This window comes from Ambystoma mexicanum, chromosome 5p, assembly GCF_040938575.1.
Source record: "Ambystoma mexicanum isolate Mex_15411 chromosome 5p, UKY_AmexF1_1, whole genome shotgun sequence".
NCBI classification, from domain to species: Eukaryota; Metazoa; Chordata; class Amphibia; order Caudata; family Ambystomatidae; genus Ambystoma; species Ambystoma mexicanum.
Window position 1 is genome coordinate 1,365,372,198 of NC_090930.1, and position 23,853 is coordinate 1,365,396,050.

At 47.3% G+C, this 23,853-nt stretch overlaps 1 protein-coding gene across 1 annotated transcript in view; it reads left to right on the forward strand.

The window, feature by feature from the left end:
• TRIO (trio Rho guanine nucleotide exchange factor) overlaps nucleotides 1–23,853 on the forward strand; it is a 3,834,156-nt gene that overhangs the window by 978,166 nt on the left and 2,832,137 nt on the right. The window contains exon 9 of the mRNA XM_069613780.1: nucleotides 1,511–1,741. Within this exon, the coding sequence (XP_069469881.1) occupies nucleotides 1,511–1,741 (231 nt within the window). The remainder of the gene's footprint in view (nucleotides 1–1,510; nucleotides 1,742–23,853) is intronic.

A 23,853-nucleotide genomic window follows, 5' to 3' on the forward strand; every position in this document is an offset into this window, starting at 1 on the left:
CCCAGGCATGCAGCCTGTGGGCACCCACTTGCTCGCTGGGTCGCTCCCTCTGCCAGATCGCCACTGACCGAAAGGGGGCTGAGCCCACTCCACTGAGCCCAGCAGCCACTGCTTGCCCGCTCTGATGTTCGGTGCTCTGCCCCAGCCCAGCTCAGGCATTGCAATGGGCCCTCGCCAGCGATTCTCCCACAATGTGTTCTCTGTCACTGTGGGTGACGGCCACGTTGTCCCGGCTTCTCACTCCCAGCGGGCCACAGGCCGAGGCCCTTGCAACGTGCGCACCGCCGCAGGAGGCCTCCCTGCAGCGCTCTTCCGATCTGTGCTGTTTCATTGGGCAGCACACCTCGGTGCCAGCCCCCAGTCAGGTTCTGACACACTCGGTACCTCTGCAAGCTTCTCTGCTGCCAGGCAGCCGGCGCATTCCTGACAAGTCGTTGCTCCACTTCAGGTCGCTGCACTCAGGCCGTTGGTACTTTTGTGGGCTCGCAACAATCCCCACAGGTTTTCGTGACAACGAGCGTTACTATTGTGCATTTATTTAATGTTGATGAAAGACATGCTTGGTGTATCATTTGGTCGGATCTGACGGGAGGCCTCGCTCAGTCAGTTCGTCCTCACAGCATGGCTTCCCCCATTTCACCCATTTGTGCTAGTTAGGTTGCCGCAGTACTCCTCATACTTTTTATACAGTATATCAAGTTGACCATACATATTCACTTTGAGGCTGTCCCCGCTCACCTACATTTGAGTTTACTAAAAGTGCCTGTTTTTCAGGATAGCAGTGTGGAGTAACTGTGGGTTTAACTGTACTTTACTGCCAGTCTTCCTCCCTCCCTTAAATTAAGCCCAATAGCGCTGCCACTATAGAGCGGTTGGTCTTTCCTTTCAGTTGGGACTCTTTCACCTTAGGTTAAATGATCTCCCATCCCTCACAAGGGGGCTGTGGAATAATCTTCCCAACTGTAAGTAGGAAAAATCTTTGACATTTGCACTGGCTATATGTTTATCAGAAGATTTTAATATTTGCTAAACGTCCCCTACCCAATTCTGATGGACGAGTTTCTGTGGAACACTCCTAAAATATAAAGTACAACAAAAACCTCCATGTAAAATGGAATGTATGGTATCACCAAGTGCCATTCTGTGGCGAGCACCTGAATCCCTGAGATGGGTATCGGTTTGATATTGGCAGGGCTGACACAGCCCTTCATCTGTTTGAGGTCGATTAAATTGAGAACCTTTTAATTTGGTGTTAATGACACCTGTTATTGGCGTGAAAGCTGGAGCAATCACATATATGGTATTTTAAGTGTTGTATACTATCTACCAAAGTTCATTTTTCTCCCTAGCTGTAACATGTTTTTCAATTGTCAGCATGATATGTGAATGCACTTTTCTCTGAAGGGGCGAGATTGGAGTGGTTTAGTGTTGTGAAGATTAGACTAAATTATTTTGTGCTTCTGCAACGTCTGTTGAGAAATACCTATTTTGTGATTATCTTCCTGAGCAGGTCAGCCAAGATGGAAAGTTACTTCTTGATAAGCTTCAGAGACCTTTGACGCCTGGTGCATCTGACTCTGTTATGGTATCAGCCAACTACTCCAAGGCAGTTCACCATGTCCTTGATGCAATTCATGAAGTATTGCACCATCAACGACAATTGGAGAACATATGGCAGCACCGTAAGGTTCGCCTTCATCAGTGTCTGCAGCTTTGTGTTTTTCAGCAGGATGTTCAGCAGGTTAGTAAAATGTGCTTAACTATTCTGGTTATTTCTCCTCCACTTTCCTCCTGCCCCCCTCTGACAATCACCCTCATAGCATTGCCAGGCAATGTATTTCTTCTTTGCAGTCCGAGATAATGAGATGTATGCAAGGGTTCTCAAATGTATTTCTTTGATCATTAGCATTCAGTTGTGTCTTCCCAGTGAAATAGTTAAATATCTGAAAATGGATAAAACTGACAATATTGTACAATGAATTGTAAAAAGTCCATTCACAAAATTCTGGTTTCCAGGTATTTATTTATTGGGGTATTTGTAATGGGCCTATACAGAAAATGGTCTTTCAAGTAGCCATAAGACAAGAGAGGGCAGGGGGGCAGGGATGAAGAATAACAAAAAATACTCCTACTAGGCCTTGTCATTCGGATCGTGCAAGTGCAGTAACAAGAAGTGCAGGGGAGTGGAATGCAATAATGAAGGATGGGAACAGAAGAGTGGAGAGCATGCAAGTGCTGGTGGGGGAGAGGGCCCCTGGGCTAGGCGGGTGCTACGGGGAGGCCAGGTAGACGAGTGCCAGAGAGTGCAGGGGTCCACATTCTAAGTGCGAGGAAGGGGCTGGATCAGGCTCAGCAGGTGTAGGCCCCGCCAGGCTAGTACTGGGGGCGGGGAGGTAGCCCGGTAGGGTAAGTGCAGGTTGGGGGGCTGAGGGGGAGTCAGGAGAGCGCATAGTGCTGGGCTAGGGGGGCCTGGTGCCCTTTATGACTAAAAAGGAACCAGGTACCAGGTCAAAATGCGGCAGAGGGAAACATTAGCAAGGGAGAGGGTGTGGGGGGGGGCGGGAGTGTGAGAAACCAGAGGGTGTCTCACTGTCTAGTCCCCAGGGATCTCTTGCTCAGGTGGCCAGGGCACGGCGATCGCCTTTGGATCCAGACCCTGGGGGTGGACCAGTGCGGGAGGATCATCAGGGTGAGGGCCCTCGAGGAGTGGGGGTGAGATACCAAATGGTGAGATGCGGTATAACTCCCTTTTCAACCCCTTTACCCCATTCTATTCTTTAGATATTCCGATTTTCCACCCCCAGCCCCTCTTTCCTGCACAAACACTGAGCCAAGGAAAAGGAGGTCTGAGCGAAGAGACTATACACTTAAACATTACACCGGACATGTCCCGTTAGTACGGTCAGGCAGAGTCACGCAATCGACCACAATTGCATACACCTGATACCTATTGTTGTTTCCCACACAAATAAAAGGTGTAGCTCTGGGACACATTGTGAGCAAGTCAAAGCACGAGAAGGCGCAGGTCTTCCGGGGCAGCAGCAAAGCAGGTGGAGCAGGACGGTAGACCGAGAAGCAGAATCAAGGAGTGTAGAGACCGTGGGCGTCCCGGCGAACGATCGTTCCCTCCAAAGAATCTTGAAGGCTGCACAAGTGACCCCGACGAAGGAGAATCGTGAATCTGTAATTGTGTGTGAAAGATACCAGCAGCCCTCCCAGGTGAACGACTGAGTTGGGGAAGTAAAGCAGCAGCTGTGGTATCAACCATGGCTCCTAGATCAAAGACGCAAGCACATAAACCAGCAGTCGGTGTTGAAGATAAAAAGTACAAGCGGCAACAGTGTATCACGAGAATGAAGGCTGAATGTATACTGAGAAGATGCGAGTGAAAGTAAAATGTGGTTCAGCCGCGAAAGTATTGCTGAACTGTGAATCAAACAAGTGAGACATGGAGAGATAATAGTGGTCAGGCATAGCGAAAGTGCCCAATCGAAGGTCTTTGTTTAAATGTGCATAGTGGTGCAAGCGGAAAAGTGAACAGTCTAGAAACCCTGGAATGACAAATGTATCTGACATCAGTGGGAAAATGAATACGAAAAAGTGAACTGTAATCTAAGTGGTCATGCTGAGGTATTCGTAAAACCCCTCGCACATTTGAAAGTCTTTAATGAGAAAAGCAAACTGTGAGTAATTGTGATTTGGAAGGTCTGAGCCCGACTGAGGGAGACCTATGTGAACTATAATGCCTGAAGTTTGTGAACTATGAATCCTGGAGGAAAGGAGCTTTGTTTTGTTGAATGAACCCAAGGCATCCTGCGAACAAGACATTTTGTGGGAACAAAAGACTTGGTTGCGACCAAGAGACTTTTTTTCATGGAAGGCCTGGTCCGTGTCCTGAGCTTCATCCTTGTGTCTAAAGCCAGAGTGTGTTCTAAGACCTGAGTGTGCCACCATATCCCATGCTAAAAACGGGGGGAAGGGCGTTTCGCTCAGTTAACTTGACATATTGTTTTGAACACTACTTTTTCCTTTACATATACATCTTTCCCTATACACATTTATTGTAGTAGAGGAAAGGCAGGTATTAGGTTTTTTAGTATAGACTATTTTGTTTTGACTGACAAATGAGTAGGACTATGTTTTTTTAATTTTACTTTGATTGTTGAGAGTATTCCCATCTTTAGCTATAAGGCAAGCTAGGAGTTTTTCAAACCCCCCCGCTCTTTCAAGTTACAATGAAGGTTTTTGAACTTGCCAATCTTGTGTCTGTGTCTACTTGTGATACCATGCCTCCCTTTCAGAAGGATGAGAAAAGGAGGGTCTTGAGAAGCTTTTGGAACTTTAGCAGATTCAGTTCAAGCCTGAGAGGGGCAGCAAGGCCATTCCAGAGGGAGGCTCCAGCAGAAGATAGAAGATAACCCTCACTCTCTGCTTGGAAAAGCATCTGATCTACAGAGAATTGGAGCTAGACGACCGAAGGGCTTTGGGGGAGGTATTTAGGGAGAGCGAGTTGGAGGTAGCAGGGCCCCAGGCCCCAGAAAGCCTTGTGGATGATGCAGAGGGTCTTAAACACGATCCTCACAACAACTGGGAGCGAGTGGAGAAATGTTAGGGCTAGAGAGATGCAGTCCCTGTCCTTGAGGCCAAGTATAAGGCTTGCAGTACTATTCTGGATTAGTTGAAGGGGGCAAAGGAAGGATTTAGGTAGATTGAGAGGACCAGAGCTCTGGAGACGAGTAGTTTCTACGGGAAGGTGAGGAAAGGGATAATGCCTCTGAGGAGGTGCAGCTGAAAGTGGGCCTTGTTGGCAAGGCCCGCAATGTGAGCAGAGAAGGAGAGCGAGGAGTCGAAGATGACGCCAAAGAGGGTGACTGGAGGGGGCCCATAGAGGGCGGCCAGAGAGTAGGTATCATCCAGATGAACATGATGATAACTACAGGGAGGTTGAGTATTGGAGAGAGCAGGTAGATTTTTAAAAAGGAGATGACTTTGAAGAACTGATTCACATCCAATGATTTTGACATTGTGGTATAGGTAGATCAGTGATGAGAGGCTAGTAGAAAGCAGGAGTAGAAATGAGTATGCATATGGTGGGTGAGGAATGGAAAAGACAAGGGTGTTGCTACTGTCTAAGTGGCATGTAATGGAGTAATTGGAGGTGTCGGGTATGGAGGCAATTAGTAACAATTTTGGTCCTTAAACACCACAAGGCTCACAGTTCACACCTGTTTGAAATCAACTTTGTTATATATTTTAGTATTCTTAAGTGCACAATATGCTTACACTTCAAAGGAGGAATTTGAACTGTGAAATAATGCCATCTATATATATGGGTAGACGACAAACTTTGTCATGCTTACATGAATGCTCCAATAACATTGGCGACTTCTTGGTAAATGGTCTGTTTGATATCTACATATCCAGCTCTGTGATCTGTTAATACATGTGCAATTATATCTAAGATATAAATGCTAAGCATCTTCACCTCTAGAGACCTGGTCCCCTTTAGCCTATAAATCCAAGCATAGTGTATATTTGCTCGTCCACTTCTTAATTTACATCTGTGATGTAGTCCCTTCCCCCCTGGGGGAGACGTTTTCCATGAGACCAGGCAGGTAAGGACACTACCCGATAGTCCCCCTTGGCAGTGGAACATAGGGATAGATTCCCCCTATGGGATCCAAGGAGGCCATCCTGGGTTAACACAGTATAATGCACCCTCACCCACCTTTCTTCAATCACCTCCTTTTTCTTCCTCTGGTCACACAAGTTACCCCATCTATTATTTCTATAGTAATAGTACCACTATTACTGGGATGAGGAAGAACAGCCATGCCCCGGTCGCTCCTTCAGACGACTTAGGGAGTTCAAAGACTACCATGGCAAAGCAGAGTCTCAAACCGGCGAGTCAATCTTGATCCGACGAGGAATCATTGAGGATACCGTCTCGAGAATGTAGTCCTCCTCCGATACCTCAGAAAAAGAGTAAATTCTTTGACGGAGTCAAACCTGTCGAAGCATAAGTCGAAGGCAGTGTCCAGCAAAACCACGCTATTGCCGAGACCTTCGTCGACATCCTTCTAGAAGGCTTCATCAACGCCATTGTTGAAGGTGCCATCAACTCCTTTGTCGAAGTCCATGTCGACGCCATTAGCGTCATCAACGCCACTGTCGGCACTTTCTACAGCCACTTCGAACCTTTCGAGGCCTCTGCCCAGTCCAGAAAAGGTGTTTAAACCTACGCCGAAGAAAGACTTTTTCAAGTCTATGGCCTCAATTTATGAGTAGCAGCAAGCTCTCCACCCTTTGGCTTGCCTTATGGCACGCAAAATACTCTTGAGGAACTTATGGGGAATCAAAGATCATTGATCTTTACGCTTGCCTCCAGTCGGCTAGTGGTGTAGACACTTCGCCGAAGCTGGAATTTGGCAGGCCTGATCCAGCAGAACATGCAGATTCTGCATACAGGTCCCTCATGAATAGAGTCATTGAATACATGGGCTGGAGCAGGAATTCTCTTGCCTATGAGCAAGACGATATGACGGATATACTATATCAAGGCCCTCAGAAGGACCCATTTTTACCCTTTCATGCAGCCCTTCAGAGGAAGGCCATGGCAAACTGGGAAACTCCAGAGTCTGGACCTGCTGTAAACAGAAACTTTGCCAGAAAATATAGGCCTTCTAGTATTGATCCGGACTATTCGACCAAGCACTCTACACCTGAAAGCTTGGTGGTTCAGGCGGCAACGTCGACCAGGCAGTCCGCTTACCCCTCTATTCCCTCGGATAGGGACGACAAGAGGGGTTGATGCCTGGGCTCGAAGAATCTCTCATCGGGCAGTATGGCCTTAAAGTCAACCAATGTTACTTGTACTTTTTGGAGGTTTACTGTGGGACTCTATTGGAATGGCGGCTGAACATATTCTGGAAGGCGAGGAGAGAGACTGCTTCCTGGCTATAGTGAAAGATGGAAAGGAGGCAATGAGGGAGTGTCTCCAGTCAGGACTGGACAGTGCTGATGGTATCAGCAGGTCCACGGCTTCTAGCACGGTACTACACAGGTGCTTGAAGCCATTTATTTGTGTGGTTGAGAAAGTCAGGCTTTGCACCGGATGTGCAGGCCAGGCTTCTCAATATGCCCTTTGACGGCTTGAGGTTGTTCGGCAGCAAGGCAGATGAGTCTTAGAGAAGCTGCAGACCTCCAAGGCGGCAGCTAAATCAACCCTATTCAGGCTCATCTTCCTGGAAGGGTTGTCCTTTTTGTTTCTATTCCATATTTGGAAAGGGAAGAGGACAGGCTGGACAAAGGAGACAGAAAAGATTCCCTCATGGTGGATGAGGAAGCGGTGCTAAATCGGCCCCAGCAGCCGCATCTTTACCCTCAGCTGCTACTGCAGCCGCCTCTAAGCCACTCTGAGGCCTTGATCAACAAGACCCAAGTGCAGAATCTCTCAGCATCTGAACGAATGGCTGGGCATTACTTCAGATGCTTTGGCACTGGAAACAGTAGCCCAGGGTTACTGCCTTCCTTTTCAAAGAAGGTCTCTGAATCATCCACCGGGACCCAACTCTGTCAAAATTCCGGATCCGCTCCTTGTGCAGGAGATTTTAACCCTGCTAGAGAAGGGTGAAATAGAACATGTACCTGTGGCAAAGGGGAACAAGGGTTGGCATTCCCCTTACTTTCTCATTCCAAAGAAGGAGGGAGATTGAGACCCATGTTTGACTTAAGAAATGTGAGCAAATTCCTCAGGAAAGACAACTTCAGGATGGTAACCCTTTCTCAGATCCTTCAGACTCTCCAACTCTAAGACTGGTTGTTATCATTAGACCTTCCGGATGCTTACTCTCATGTGCCAATCCATCTCAAGCACAGAAAGTACCTGAGGTTGGCGGTTCTCATGATCAGTTTCGAGTTCTGCCAATCGGGCTGACCTCTGCCCGAGGGTCTTCACCAAACTGATGGCAGTAGTGGCAGCGAGTCTCAGGAGAGGGGGTGATCCATGTCCACCCTTACTTGGACGATTGGCTGATCAGGGCACATTCTCCCGAACAAGCCCTGGAACATCTCCGCATCACCTGCCACTCCCTACACAGACTGGACTTCTCCCTCAATTACAAGAAGTCCCATATAATACCATTCCAAAGACTCCAATTTATCGGAGCAGTCCTGGATACTTCCTCTGGGACAGACTCGCCTCCCGAAGAGAGGGCTCAACCCATTCTGCAGATGGTAACTAAGTTCCAAGATGCCTAGCATCTGCCGGCCTTCGATTTTCTGAGGTTGCTCGGCCTCATGGCATCCTGCATTTTTCTGGTGCCCAAAGCCTAATTGAGAATGAGTTACCTTCAATAGGCTTTCAGGACTCGGTGGTCCCAATTTTCAGGGAATATGTCAGATCTACTGCATGTTCCAAGCAGAGTTGCTCAGGATCTTCTATGGTGGGCTTGCAGGGACAATATTCTCAAGGGAGACTCTTTTTGGCAACCATGGTCAGAGATAATGGTAGTGACTGACGCCTCACTCACAGGGTGAGGAGCCCACGCCAACGAACTGACAATCAGCGGTCGTTGATCTCACTCGGAGTCCAAACTACACATCAACCTTTTGGAGCTGAGGGCAATCAGACTAGTGCTGAAGGCCTTTCTGCCCTCTTTACTGGGAAATAATGTCCTGATAATGACGGACAACACAGTGGCCATGTACTACCTGAACAAAAGAGGAGTTGTAGGGTCACTACCACTGTGCAGAGAGGCAGTGCAGCTCTGGTTCTGGGCAATCGAAGAAGGAATCTATCAGCAGTTCACCTAGCCGGAGAGCAGAACACGGCGGTGGACGCTCTGAGCAGGCAGATCAGTTTTCCACTTGTGGGAACTATCTCAGGAAGTCATTCAAGAGATCTTCACCCTTTGGGGAACCCCTCAAGTGGATCTGTTCACGACCGAGGTCAATTGGAAGTGTGAACAGTATTGCTCAACGGAATTTCCTCTGAGAGGAGCTCTAGGGGACGCGTTCGTAGTGGACTAAGAGTTTCCACTCTTGTACCCATTTCCTCCAGTCCCCGTTATTCCTCATGTGATCAGGAGGTTGAGAACATTCTGGAAATCCATGATCCTAATTGCTCTGGATTGGGCCAGGAGGACGTGGTACACAGACCTTCTGGACATGTCCATCTGCCCTCCAATACGTCTTACACAAAGAGATGATCTTCTCTTGCAAGAGGAAGGTCGAGTTCTCCATCCAGAGGTCAAGACACTCAGCCTTCACGCATGGTTTCTGAGAGGCTGAGATATAAGGATTGGGACCTCCGGGACGACGTAATGGAGATTTTGCTTTCGACCCGAAAGCCAGCAACCAAATCATTGTACCAATGTTATTGGAAGAAGTTCAGTAATTGGTGCAGAATAAGAATGTGGATCCTTTTCTGTTTGGCACACCTATGGTGCTTTCTTTCCTGTTGCATTTAGCCAACCTGGGGCTCGGGATTGGAATGATAAAAGGATACCTGGCTGCACTTTCCATTTTTAAGCTCTCCGCTGAAGAGGTCCCTTATTTCAAGATGCCATTGATTGTGCAATTTCTAAAGGGTCTCACTAACGTGTACCCTCCAGTCCCATTTCGTGTGTCTGTTTGGGATTTAAATTTGGTATTAAAATTTCTCACATGCATTCCATTGGAGCCTCTACATTTATTTCCTCTAAGGCGCCTAACATTAAAAACAGTCCTAGTGGCTTTAACATCAGACCGCAGGGTGAGTGAGTTATGGGCTCTCTTGTAAGCCTTCTTACACCGTTTTCTCAGAGTCAAACCATCATTCCTGCCTAAGGTAGTCTCTGACTTCCATTTGTCGCATAAGGTAACTTTACCAACCTTTTATCCTCCCCCTCATGCAGGTAAAGAGGACGAAAGACTGCACAGGCTAGACCCAAAAAGGGCTTTGAGTTATATTGCAAGACTTGCTAAGTTTAGACAAGAAGATCAACTCTTCATTGGGTATACCGGCCATAAATTGGGCCTGGAAGTAACCAAACGGACAATATCCAGATGGATAGTTTTAGCAATTGCCAAATGTTAGACTGGCGGGGAAAGAAGCACCAGATGGACTAAGAGCTCATTCCACTAGGGGCACGGCAACTTCTGAGGCTCTGCAAAGGGGTGTCCTGGCAAAGGATATCTGTGCAGCAGCCACCTGGTCGTCTATGCATACATTCGTAAAGCATTACTGTTTAGGTTCTACCTCGTCTCAAGGAGGTCTTTTTGCAAAGGCCATTCTTCATACGGTCCATGACTAGATTAATTGGTGCTCCCTCCTCCAAATTTTCACTGCTTTGGGAGTCTATCAAAGATGCGGAATACGTGGGAGGACACAATCCATTCGAAGAGCAAGTTACTTACCCCTGGTAACGTTCTATCGACTGGATGTTCCTCCCACATATTCCTCATCGCCCCTCCCAGCCTACCCCTCCTTACAATTTACGTGTTTTACACACTGCGTTATCTGAGAGCTTGCGGTGTTGGGGTACGCCTGGTCAATTCCTCGATTGATGGGAACGAAAAAACGGGACTGAAGCCAACGGGCACGGCTCAAGCTATTTGTACTGCTGATGACGTCGACACTCGACACCAAAGCTGACGATACGAATATCAAAGATGAGGAATACGTGGGAGGAACATCCAGTCGAAAGAACGTTACCAGGGGTAAGTAACTTGTCCTTTTCTGCCCCCATTGTGGGACAGCTTAGGGTGCTTGTGTACTCTTCCTTGTCTTGGCAGCGCCTATTGTTCTGCTTCTGCTTACCACCCCCCGGCCAAGGACAGTTTGGGTCGGATGCCTCCCACCACCCTCCTTCTCTCCCGGGTCCTCCTCACCTTACGTGTTCCGTGCTCCTTCCTGGTCCACCTTTGTTCAACCCACTGCCTTATCGGGATGCTTTGCACAGCGTTCCCGGGTCCTTTCCATTTGGGGTCTGCTACTCTCAGACCTGAATCATCTAGAAGGTGGATCCGCCACTTTCCCCCAGGTCTAGGAGTTGCTGCCTGCCATTTTTACTCTAGGGACTCGGTTGCCGCCGTGGTGTTGCTTCTCCTGGTATGGGGTTGCTGCACTGCTCATTCCACGAGGATCCTCTGCCTCGGCTCACAATATTTCTCTGAATTTCAAATGCTCCTGATGCTGGCCTCTGCTCTGCTTCACCGCGCAGAGACAGAGCTCATCCACAACACGTCCGCTCAGCCCTCCATCTTGGCCAAGCCCCCGCTAGCCCGCACTTTAACATCCCCCCGGTTGATCCCTCTTCCGCCAGACAAATCTTTCGTAGGAAGTTTAAATGTTCCATTTGACCATTGCTTCCAATGACAGCAGACCCAATTCATACCTTAGCACGGGAGCAGGAACACTAACTGGCAACCCTAGAAATGTCCTCCAGAATGCTCCCTCAAGCTTACACCATTGCCCTTTGCGGGCAGGCAAAGAATGACGTCTCCTCACCATACACATCACTGGGGCCACCTTTTTGCAATTGAACTCTTGTACGGGAATTATCGAGGTACCCAAATTTCTTATTTAGGCAGCCAATGCCCTGATCTTTAGTTTTTTTGCCGCACGCCGCTGGGTTCTGGTTTCCTTCGGAAAGATTGAGAAACCCATGTACACAAAACAATCCATTTACTCTACGGGCATCCCTCATATGGACCACTTGAATTGTTCGCCTGCATTTTCCGGGCCCTTATGCATGATTCGAATTTTCGATTTAGGGGCACTTATCGTTAGCATGTTCGTTTTGGTGTATACAGGGCCTTCAACTGATGCTGCAAACCTATTGGCATATGACCCATTAAAATCAGGTTATCAGTGTACAGTAGGTAATTGATCATTCTGTCATTTAATTTGGGGGGGGGGGGAAATGTAGCATTAAAGAAGGCTTCACCCAAATCGGACAGGAAAAGGAGGAATAGAATTCTGGCCAATAGGCAACCTTGCTTCACTCCTCTTGCCGACTTGATCGGAGCAGATAGGCTACCCTCTCTGTCCAAACGGCCGCACAAAGTGGTATCCGTGTGTAATGCAATCAGGATCGCCAGTAGAGCAGGAGGACAACCCTATTTATCCAGTTTGGCCCATAGCATGTTCCTCACGACAGTATCAAAAACCATAGAAATATCTGTGAAGGTGGCGTGAAGTGGTTTTTTGCCTTTGATTGCGCCCTTCTTAAACAGTTCCAGCACAAAGCCATCCATCTCAGTCCCCACTCCCCGACAGAACCCTGTTTGGAAGATGTCCATTCTTCCATTCTCATTTGCCCATTTTCGCAGGTCTCTTAATACTAGGCCTGTGAAGATCTTAGCTGGGCAATTCAACAGGGAGATTGGTCTATAGTTCTAAGTACTTAGGCGAGACCCCTTTTTAAAAATTGCAACGACAAAGCTGTTAGCCAAAACACTGCTACGACTTTCTCCCAGAGTATGGTTCTAAACATCCTGTCTAGGACACCTACCCAAGTATCTGGGCTGTTTTTTAGAACGCACATAGCCAGACAGTCTGACCCTGGGGGTCATCGACTTTTTGCACCTAGAGATTAGATAAAGCAAGTTGTCAAAGTCCTAAATTAACCCCCCAAATCACCTTTTTTTATCATGTCCCCATTCCATACTTACTATCGCCAACTGATTTGTAAATCTCTGTGAAGTGGGCCATCCACATTGCTTCCAATATCGGGTTTATTTGGGACCCCATTTAAACCTGGTCATCTTTAATTAGATTCCAGAAGTAATGCAAGTTGTTACTTATCATGACCTCCAACATTTTACGAGCATCCCTCCGGGTCATTTAATGGCGATAGTGTCGTAGCCAACCCTTATAGGCCTCCTTCAGACGCAGCCTACTACACATCTTCTTTGGCGGTCTCCTCAAGGGATTTCCATAGCGCTCTCTTTTTAAGTAAGATAACCCGGTCAAATGTATGTCTATGTAACACTTTGTTCTCCTTTCCACTTCCTTGATGGGCCTACGGCGTCCCTTGGCAACCTTTGAATCTGAGTGTGTAAAACTGGGCCTGGAAATGAACGCCTTGCAAACCAAGGCAATGGTTTTTACATCTAAAGTGACCAAGCCAAACATCTGAATTTTTGGGCGAATGGTGCCACCTTGGAACATGTGGACTGCTATAATTACTTGGGGTCCGTGGGGGACCATGGGGTTGTGGGGGCGCTGGGAATACTAAGTGTCCAGGGCAAACATTACCTTGGAGAAAACTAGTGGGCAGTTAAAGCCTATTATGCGAAACATGATGGAGGAGCTCTGGGACCAGCCTTGGGTTTATTTCAAGCCCAGGCAAAGGCATCTGCCATTTATGGAGCCGCGCTATGGGGGTATGCGGACGTATCTGCAATGAGAATATCAGAAAATAAGTTTCTAAAGGCAATCCTCGTCTTCCCACAGAGCACCCCGTGTAGTTCCGCTCGCAAGGAGTGTAATCTCCCCCCCAATAGATGATGAAATTGCCATCAGGCCTGTCTACTATTGGGTAAGGATCTGGGGTAGCCTCGATTTAGAGACATAACGATTGACATTGGAGCATGTCATGTCATTTAGGGGGTGGCAGAAGATTCCCTGGCTGACCCAAGTAAGAACCTGGTTGCTTCAGATGGGTCCTTCTGCCTATTGGCTGAATCCCTGCAGATGGATACTAACTCTAAAATGGTACTAAAGAAAGCCTTTGTTATATACAAAGAAGTAAGGGCGAGCAGAGTGACACTTGCCCTGGCCACAGGCCTGGCCTATCTAGCAATCAGAATCGCAGGGATTTGAGAGCTACTTCAATATATTAAACCAGCATATGCAAGGGAATCTCGGGAGAATAGCTCAGGGGCAACGTACTCGCCTTGGAAGCACGACGGCATGGAGCACCATAGGGTCAATCCCCGGGTCCGCACTTAGAAACCTCCGGGTATTAAGCGCGTTATAACCTATCATATCATATTGTATATGAGGCTACGCCTATTAAACCAGCATATGAAAGGGCATTGTATATGAGGCTACGTCTAGGATCCTGGGTTTAGGAACACGGAATAGCCATCTATCACGGCTGGGTGTATAGCCAGGTCTCCTGCCGGCAAAGAATGTCTAATTTAGAAAGCAAAGATTTTTCGTTATAGAAAAGATGTTTACATCCTTGTGAATTCCAACTGCTGACGATGGTGAGCTCCTCTGGCAGAGGATTGGACTGTTATTGCGCTTTATTTGCATTTAACGATCCTGCAAGCCAGCCCCAATTTAACTGGTCTCAGGGGATTTGGTGCTTAGAATCTAGAATTGTAAATTCTCTTTTGGCGTCTTGATGTCTGTTGATCATAATTTTAAACATGACTTTTTCAGCTGGCGGTTCCAATTTGAGCTGTTTAAGAGGATTGATACATATTTGAAAGTTAGTTCCGGAGAGACTGGCTTTTTGATTTCTCATCAGTTCTCTGGAAAGACTCTTGGACTGATGCTGGAAATGCATTGGAGGGACAGGGCCTCCCTGTCCGTGTCCTGTAGACCTTTTTCATTTGTGTTCGGTATTGTTTTCTGCCCAAGAGTCCATGTGGGACTCCTGGCAGTGAATCTCTTCCTGTATTTGGTTTGGTGTACAGACCCATAGGATACCCTTATGGCACCCATGGGTGGGGGTACAACCCTGTGCCCCTAGTGTATGTTTTTGGGCATCTGTGTGTGGCCCACAGAACAGGGTATGGGCTGGTGGCAGCTCCATGCTGAATTTGACAGGTGCTCCGAGTATCCTCCATTTTGGGATACCCAGGCCCTGCCATTGGAATCAGTTGATTCCTGATAGGAAACAAGATGGCCCCTATGGTCTCTTGCTTTCTATTGCCTGTTACCTTGTTTTCCCAATGTCCTGGGAAGCCCTGACTCTGTCCCTTCCCCCTGACTGGCTGTTGGGTGGAAGTTCCATGTATGATGTTGTTGTGAAGTCTAGGCCAGACTGGCTGGATCCTTCCCAGTGACTGTATGTTGTGGGTACACCCTGTGGTTGGGACCTGGGTGAATAGAGTGTGTGACCAATATGCACTTCTTGTTGTGGATGTCTGGTTTCTAGTATGCAATACAATGACTGAGACAGCCCTGCCTGAAACTGGTATGAATGCAGTGTGTAGTGTCCGCCGAGTGTGTAGGGACTGCCGAGGAGAACTAAGATGAGCACCGGACATTCCGTCCACTGTCGTTGACCAGGGTTTGCAGGTTTGCTGTAACCGCTGGAGGCCCGTCGAAGCCGTGTTGCCCAGAAGAGGGGACCGCTTGACGGCGTGCCATCGACGACCGGAGCCGCACGCTCCTTTGCCTAAGAGTTTTGATTTACGGAAGCGCTCGTCCGCACCGCCGCCCACCTTATCCCGCCGGAGAAGGCCAGGCCGTCAACGCGCTGAGGAGCATCCACTGGTGGGTTTCTCGCCACCCAAAGACCGTAGAGATGCCGGATGACTCAACGCCCTTGCTGGGCCACAGTTCTTCACAATCTCTTTGTGGTCCTGAACTATCGACATCGAGGTGCCCTGCACGCCTCTCCCTTGCAGGACGTCTTCGAATCGTCGTCGAGCACCGCTGGGACCGAAGCTGCTGCCTCGACGCCGAATTCACTTCCTTCGAGGGTTCTCAACGATCCGTGGGTTCTGCTTTAAAGGAAGCCACTCAAGAAGGATCCGTCGACGACCCGACGTCAAACTCTGCTATTCCAGGTACATTCGGGTGGTAGAAACATTATAGAAGGAAATGACACTTATAGAACAATACATGGACTGGGCTTGTTATATATCTTTACTTAACAGGTTGCCCAGGTGGGGGGATGTCCACACAGAATTGTGTCTAGGTAACGGGGCCAGTATTCTGCCAATTGTTCTAAACCAGCTGCTTTCCTCCTATGTCTATTGTTGGTTACCTTTATTAAGTGATTTCTGTGATATTTAACCAGAGTATAGTTGATGCACTTTAATGAAATCTAATAATTGTGGTACCACTTACAACTGTATATATTTGCCATTTTAGATTTACTGAGCACAAAGTGAGTTATCGTGTGTATAACCTTGAACCTTAATTATATAAAGACTGTTTTAACTAATCCAGTGTGTGGACATTCCTTTGTGGGGGCTTGGTGACTACACTGTACTTAAGAACCAGCCTGCATCACCTCCTGAGAAGCTAGGTCTTGATTGCTCGACCAGCGCTACCCTATAGAGAATCTTGGCTGGGGTCCTCTGTGCCTCTCCTCTGCCATATAGAGAGCAGGAATACAGACACCCCCTTTTACATAAAACCCCATAGGCAAGAAAAGCTCTTCTGCTTCCAGAAGTCGTGAGCAAACGATTTTAGAATTAATGTGGAGTCATGCACAGTCAAAACTATTTGGTATTCGAAAGTCAATAGCTGAGAAGCTAGATTCTAGAGCTCATACTTTTGCTATGTGCTGGAATAGTCTACATACATTGGGGCGATTCATCATAAGGCCATCATCAACTTTCTGTATTCTCTACCAACAGTGCTCTTCATTGAGTGTTTCTTTCCTTGATACGTTCCTGGGTAATGGTTTGTGGGTTTGATGGCTTCTTTACTCATCTTTTTCTCAGTTTCAGCTGATATCTTTGAATTACGAGTATCAACTAAAATGTAATTTGGGTCTGAGACTGTTGCATTGAAAGTGTGCGGCCCAGCCTTTGATACAGTAGAGGTCCTCGGATATGTTGAGCCCATGGGTTCGACACAGATGGATTTTCACACCCATTTCACGTTGGTCCATTATATGCAGCAACATTATTCTGAACTGACCAAAGGGGTTTTCGTCGTCTTTCCTCTAGGGTTAAACAATTGTTCTGGCAAGTTGACTGGGGCCATCCAATTCAAACTTGCCACCGGCATATAATTTTTTTCCTGTATGGCCGGAACTGCCGTTGATGTGTTTGGAGATGTTAATGAGACTACTACAAAGATTATTTCTCCGGCTTCCTCTTCATAAACAGAGATTTCTTCTAAATCACTAAGGGCCTGTCCTTCATCGCTGATAGAGGGCTTAGAGTGGTGCTCCATCGGTTCTACGGAGGGAAGGATCCATTAGGTCTGATCTCGAGCTGAGCTTGCTGCAATCTTTATTCTTCAACACAGATTTAGGGTTCTCTGTTAGGGAGATGAGCCTTTAGGTTTCATATAAATCCTCCCGAACCATTTACCTTTGTGTTTTTGAGGGTATATTTTTCATCTTTTTAGTTTGTTGTTGTTGAGTTTGATTTTTGGATCTTAAAAAGTTGCTTTAGTTTTTTTTTTTCTTGAATAAAAAATGTCATAGTTGTCATTGGATGGAGGCTTCTTGTGTAGGTACGTCTTTGATTAAAACATGTTGATTCCTCCAAACGTTGCTTGGTAAGCATGGGTTTAGGGCAATGGAATTGTCGCCAATTTGGGTGTTGAGGCATTCAGCCCCAGGAATATCAGTGCTTAGGGCTTCACTCGTCAAGCCCAGAATCGCATTTTCCAGAGGGTTTTTTGTAAGAGTCTTCACAGGTTCCTTTGGTGCCAGCACTGGGTATTTGGTTGAAGATTGTGTATCACAAACATAAGCGTTCTCATTTATGTCCATCTTTGAGGTTTTTGATATACCCTAAACTTCGTCTTGATAAATATTTGGATTTGATTGAGAAATTGACTTGATTGAGTTTTGAAGAGGCAGGCATCTTTAATGACTACAATGGGGTTCAGGTGTGTTTTTAGCAGCATCTTTCCCCCATTTCAAGATTTCTTTGGCTGCTTCCAATTGAACTTTTTTGCAAGCTCGAATTTCAGAAACATGGCCGGACAATAGTTTTAGAGCAAGCTGTCGGAAGTTGATTCCTGATCCAGTTTCCTTTGGAATGTTGTTAAAATGGCTTCTATATGTATACGTTTGGTATGTCTCATTGCCAATAATGTGGTGTGGTCCTATTAGTTCTCGCTAATGGACTCGTACAATTTGAGGAACAGGGCTAAAGAAATGGTTAGTGCTGACATAAGTCTGCAGCTGGTTTTGAAGCTAGGTGATGTCTTTTGTGGACTGGCAATCCACTTAGCCCTTTTGCTCCTATGTCTGTGCTTATCCCCATCAAATGGGGCAACAAAAGGGTCATCAGGCGAATCGCTGTCAGTCAGGGTCAGGATTCAAGATTGCAACACTTGCAAGCTCCATTTTGTTGATATAGAGTGTTGCAGTGACATGTTAGTTATTATATTGTTTCTGATTTTACTATGACTTATGCAGTTTGTTTTCACGTGCTGTGTTTTTTGTGACATGCGAGACAGAGAGATACAAGTTCTCTTGATTTAAGATGTCTTGCTGCTGCTAAAGCCGGGCTAATGTTTTGAAAGCAATCTGTCTCTAGAGTTTCTGATATGTAAGATTGCTCTGAGTCTTGTTGCTGCATGACTTAGGCTGTAGAGGGCACTTGAGAGAAATCTGTTGCTTGTGACTTCATCACGCAAGTTTGCTCTGAGTCAGGTGGCGAGCCCAGGTAAGGAGTAAAGGGGATGCATCTCAGAAAAGTTGTAGTCAGATGACTTTGGGTGTTCTTCTTCTCTCAAACTGAGTAATTCAGGGAGCTCAAGTTTTGTGAGTAGCTGCTCTAGACTTGTACATAAGCTCCCTGCCGATTTATCCTGCACTGCACACTCAGACACTGAAACTGAGTCTCCCTCTGTTGCTTCAGGGGTTCGCAAGGGGTTTTCAGCACTCAGGTATTGGTGGGAGCCTGGGGTGAGGTGATCATTATGTTCACGCTCGTCCCAGGATTTGTTACGAGCCATGCATCTTTTGCTTTAATGATATTTTCGGAGTAATCTCTGGGTACTGGTTGATGCCAAGTACTTTTTAAGGGACAGGGTCATTTCTCTGATTTCATTTGATGTGGTTGAACTTCGTTCCAATACAGAGTCCACAGGCCCCCTCTCGAGGCTGGATGGCGAGAGGGGTTGTGGGTGATGATGATCTGGGGCTCATGGCAAAAGGAGGGGTTGCACCGGGGGGATAGTCACAGCGGGCACACTCTCCAGACTCATTAGACACATGTGCGTCTCTGCACATTGCTCCCTCACGTTCTTCAGGGAGTCTATCAGGAGAAACTGATGGTTACACCCACGGCTTATTCTCCACACCAAGTAAGTTTGTCAGTGGTAGAGGTATCGTCGGGGGGCCCAAAGTCTCACACGTGGAGTCACTTGACTTTTTTGAGGACTGTCTCTCTTGATCGCCACAATGTTAACGTCTGCGGCTGACTGGGAGCAATTCTGATTTATGAGGGTCGTATTGGTGAACAAGAAAGGCACTGAAGCGCCGACTAAACGCGGCTCATTGAATTGGGGTTGTTATACCATCATGGAAAGGTCAGCAACGGGAATGACTGCATGAGAATTGCACGACATACATAAATGTTCGTACATTTCTCATGCGTACATTTATTGTAAAACAACCCCAAAACCAAAAACTTTTGGGGGTATATATTTTAGGTCTTTTGGTGGGGTAGGTAAAATGGATTCGAATCTGGCTCGTTTGTTGGGCTAGACAAAGAACAGTCAATTAAATAGTTATTTTGATGGTCTGTGAATGAAAGTAATCTTTTTTTTTTTTAAACTTTAACAAGTGGCATGAGCGTACAATACAAGTTGATAGCGTAACAATAGATTATCATTATTATGCTCTTATTTCTTACACATTCCATATGCATATATATTTATATATATATTGCGGTGATGCAGTCGTAATTCGTTTCGAGCCTTAGCGTATTGTTAAGTTGCGAGATGATTGTTAGTGATGTTTGTTGTCTAGGTCAGAGTTCTTTCTCCAGGGATGCGTGGAATGGAGCACATATGTCTTTAGGTCTTGAAGTGGAGACTACAGTTCATACGTATCCCTCTTCGTTTTCGTTCACTATTGTCATCTCTCGAAGCCATTGATTTAGCGTTGGGGCGTCTCTCGACTTCCTTTTCAACAGGATGCATTTCTTAGCAATAATACAGCCTCGGTTAAACAGTCTGCAGGTGTTAATGTCTATTTTGCCAATGTCTCCTAGGAGGTATTTCAGCGGTTGGGGTGTTGAAGGGATTGATAGAATAGCAAACAGTGTTTTTAAAATGTGTTTCCAGAAGTCAGCAATTGGACCGCAACTCCATAGCATGTGTATTGTCGGCATCTTCAGAGCTGTACTTTGGACAAGTTTGTCTGCATTGTGGGTTGAAGTTCGTAATATGTCTGGGAGTATAATGCAGTCTGTTAACCTTATATTGGATCAATCATAGTCTACAGTTCAATGATATTTCCCTGGTTAGGGCACACATCTGCCAATCGTTGATCCTGTGTCACGTTCCCATTTATCTCAAAGTTTAGGTTGCAGTGGAGTTTCAATCTGTATTTTAGCATACAGTCTTGCCAATAAGCCGCTCTTGTTATTGTTATGTATTACCAATTCCATGCATTCATTGGTTTCTGGTTATGTCAGGTAGGATGGCCATTGCCGACTCACTGCAGCCCTCATACGGTAATATTGCAATGTTCTTATTGGGTTAGCGCCTAGTTTGTCCTTGAATTCATTTGTTAGGCAGAAACCTGTGCAGTTCCCTCTGGGACCACTGCAAAAGATTTAAGAATACAGGTGTTTGGCAGTAAACCCACTTGGTAGCAGTCTGTACCACACAGATTCACTTGGTAGCTGTGGCTGAGCAGTCAGACTTCCCTCAAGAAGAGTTAGGCAGTATACAGAGTATTCACAATAGGTCAAAAGAACACAGTAGAACAAGCAAACACTGACCAGAGCTTGGTGTAAAAGAGATATAATTATTTATTTAAAACCACATCTAATAAAACACACAGGCACTAATATTAAGCAGTTCAAAAACATGGTCACGGGGGATTCCAAGATGGCGGAGATGGAGGGAGGACGTGCCTGAGCGTCGCTCCGTCCCCCAACCAGGCCGCACCGCCAAAGAGCCCATCAACATAGCGGAAAACTCTCACAACATCGCCTAGAGCCGGAGTTATACGGGCGGTGGACTGCCGGGAAGGCCCTGAAGCTCCCGTGCGCGCCAGAGAAGACCGCCGAGGAGAGAATCGCCTTTGCAGTCGGGAGTGCCCGATGGTCCCGGAAAACGGACCTGCGACTCCCGGAGCTGTGTGGCGCGGGACGACCCGACCCTACCCCCTACGCGGCCTCGGGCGGACAACGGGAGGCAGCGAGGACGGGAACCGCGAGGGGAAGAGAACCAGAAGCATCACCATCCCCCCCCCCCGATAACAGCTGCCGGAGGACAGCGGACCGAAGGGCGGCCCCAGCGGGGTCCGCGGGTCGACGCTGGAGCCGGTGGCAGTGAGGAGGGGAGACCAGAAGGGATCGCCGGGGGAGGCGTGGGGGATCGCCCACCCGCGCACAAAACAGGTACGCGACCCTTGGTGGGAGAAGACACAGTGGCTGACAGTTGGGGGAGATCCCATCGATGTCGGCACAGAGGCGGCAGCCCAGGGGTAGCGGGGGCCTGTACCCGGAATCCGGCAAACTCGCGCATCCACCCCGGACCCAGAACACTCCTCAGTGGAAGAGAGCAGGTCACTGCACGAAGCACCCACAATTCGAAAATAAACATCAGAACATATGTCAAAATCCAGGGGGAGGACAGCGCAATCTACCCTCCAAAACCCCCAAAAGAAACAGGATCAGAGCCTCCCACAACTGTGGGGGTCGGAACAGACTACTCCCTCTAGCTCCACAAGGAAAAAAACCCAAGAAGGACATCCCTTGAAAGCAACCACAGGAACATCTGACCCCGAAATGGCATCTAAAGAGGACATGAAAATGTGGTTTGGGGAATTTCAAACACAGTTCATGGCTAAAACGGAGACGCAATTTGAATCCATGAAAAATGAAATGAAGGCCCTACAAGAATTAGGATCGGAGATTAAGAGTTTAGGGGAGAGGACGGACACCTTGGAGAAAATCACCCAAAATCTTGACGAAGAGACGTAACAATATGCAGAGCTCCAGGAACAACTGCTGAGACGGACTCACAATCTTGAAATTCAGTGCGAGGACCTTGAAAATCGTTCACGAAGGTCGAACATAAGAATTAAAAATATGGCGGAATCAATAGAGGACAGAGACCGGAAAAATGCCGTCCAACAGGTCTTTAAGGAGATCCTGGGCGCAAAGGAAGAGGAAGAAGTATCCATAGACGGAGTACACCGGGTGGGCCCAAAAAGAGCGGGAGAACTGGGCGCAAGGCCTAGAGATGTTTTGGTAGCCCTATCCTCTTATCCCCAAAAAGAACAGATCCTGAGGAAAGCCAGATCAATGGACCACATTAGCATAAACGGGGAGGAGGTCCAGCTGTATCAGGACCTGGCACAGATCACATTACAGAAGCGCACAGACATGGGCCCTGTTGTAAGATACCTAACGTCAAGGCAAATAAGATATAAATGGACATTCCCCTTTGGGCTCCTTTTTCATGTGGGATGACAAACAAAGGAGGATAACTACCTGCGAAGAGGGGGACAAATACTGGGCATCCACGAACAAGAGGAAGAACCTCAGAGAAGGACGAGAGATAACCAGACCCGGAATAGAGCTGATTCCCACTGGAAAAGTACTGGAAGAAAAGGGAAAGGCCCCCCTGCCAACAGATAGTTCCTTCTGATGCCTTCGTTGTGGTTACCTATCAAACTCACACCGGAGAGAACGAGTAACCCAACTCGACAAAGATAAAGAAACTGGACGAGAGTCTTCCAGAATCATGAACAAGGTGCGGAGAGGGGGGAGGAGGGCACTTGGAACATCACTTGGAATCCAAAGGGTTTTAGAACACCCTGCAAGTTATCCCTGAGAACAGTCGGGCATGGTGCGCACGGCGCAACGCCAGAGCGACCTTAGGAACCAGAGCCCGTCTCAGGGCAGTTTTGGGGGGGGGGGAAATCAGGGCAAGTTGGGGGTTGCCTCATAGGGGTGGGGGGGGGGGGACACCGGGACTCGGCGCTTCACTATAGGATGGCTCCGAGACACACACTTAGGGACCAATATCCAGGATTGGGATGGGGACTAAAATCCTAATTTATAATATTTGAGGCCTTAACTCTCCAGTCAAACGGAAAAAAGTGGAGCACTTCCTGAAACAGGATAGATATGACATTATCATGCTCCAAGAAACACACATTAAAACACAAGACAGGACAAAGGTCCGATTGAAAGGGTATAACCAGATACTACAGGCAAACACACAAGACAAAAAGGCTGGGGTCTTAATAGCCTTCAAAGACTCCTTAAAGGTACAGATCCTCCAAACGGAGGCAGACAAACAGGGGAGATATCTGTTAGTGAACACGAAAATTGAAGGGTGCTCCCTAACGCTTGCTGCACTATACGCACCTAATACAGGGCAGGAGGGGTTCCTTAAAGACACACTGGGGAAATTAGAACGTTTTGCCACAGGGGAAATAGTGCTGGGAGGAGACCTAAATATAGCGTGGGACCCCAATCTGGACAGATCGGCCCCCAGACAGCAGGGGCAATGCTCCCCCTCGAAAGCCCTGAAACAGAAAATGTCCAATCTAGCACTTGCAGATACCTGGAGGCACATTAACACTGATCAACAAGGCTTCACCTATTATTCACATGTACACTAATCAATGTCGAGGATAGACTACCTATGGGCCACCCCATCCATTCTGGGAAAAACAAGGAGGGTAGAAATTGGCACCATTTCACTTTCCAACCATGCCCCCCTTTTGATGGAAATAATGCTTACCCCACGAAGCCCAGGCTTGTGGAAATGGCGGCTCCCAGAAGAGATACTCCGAG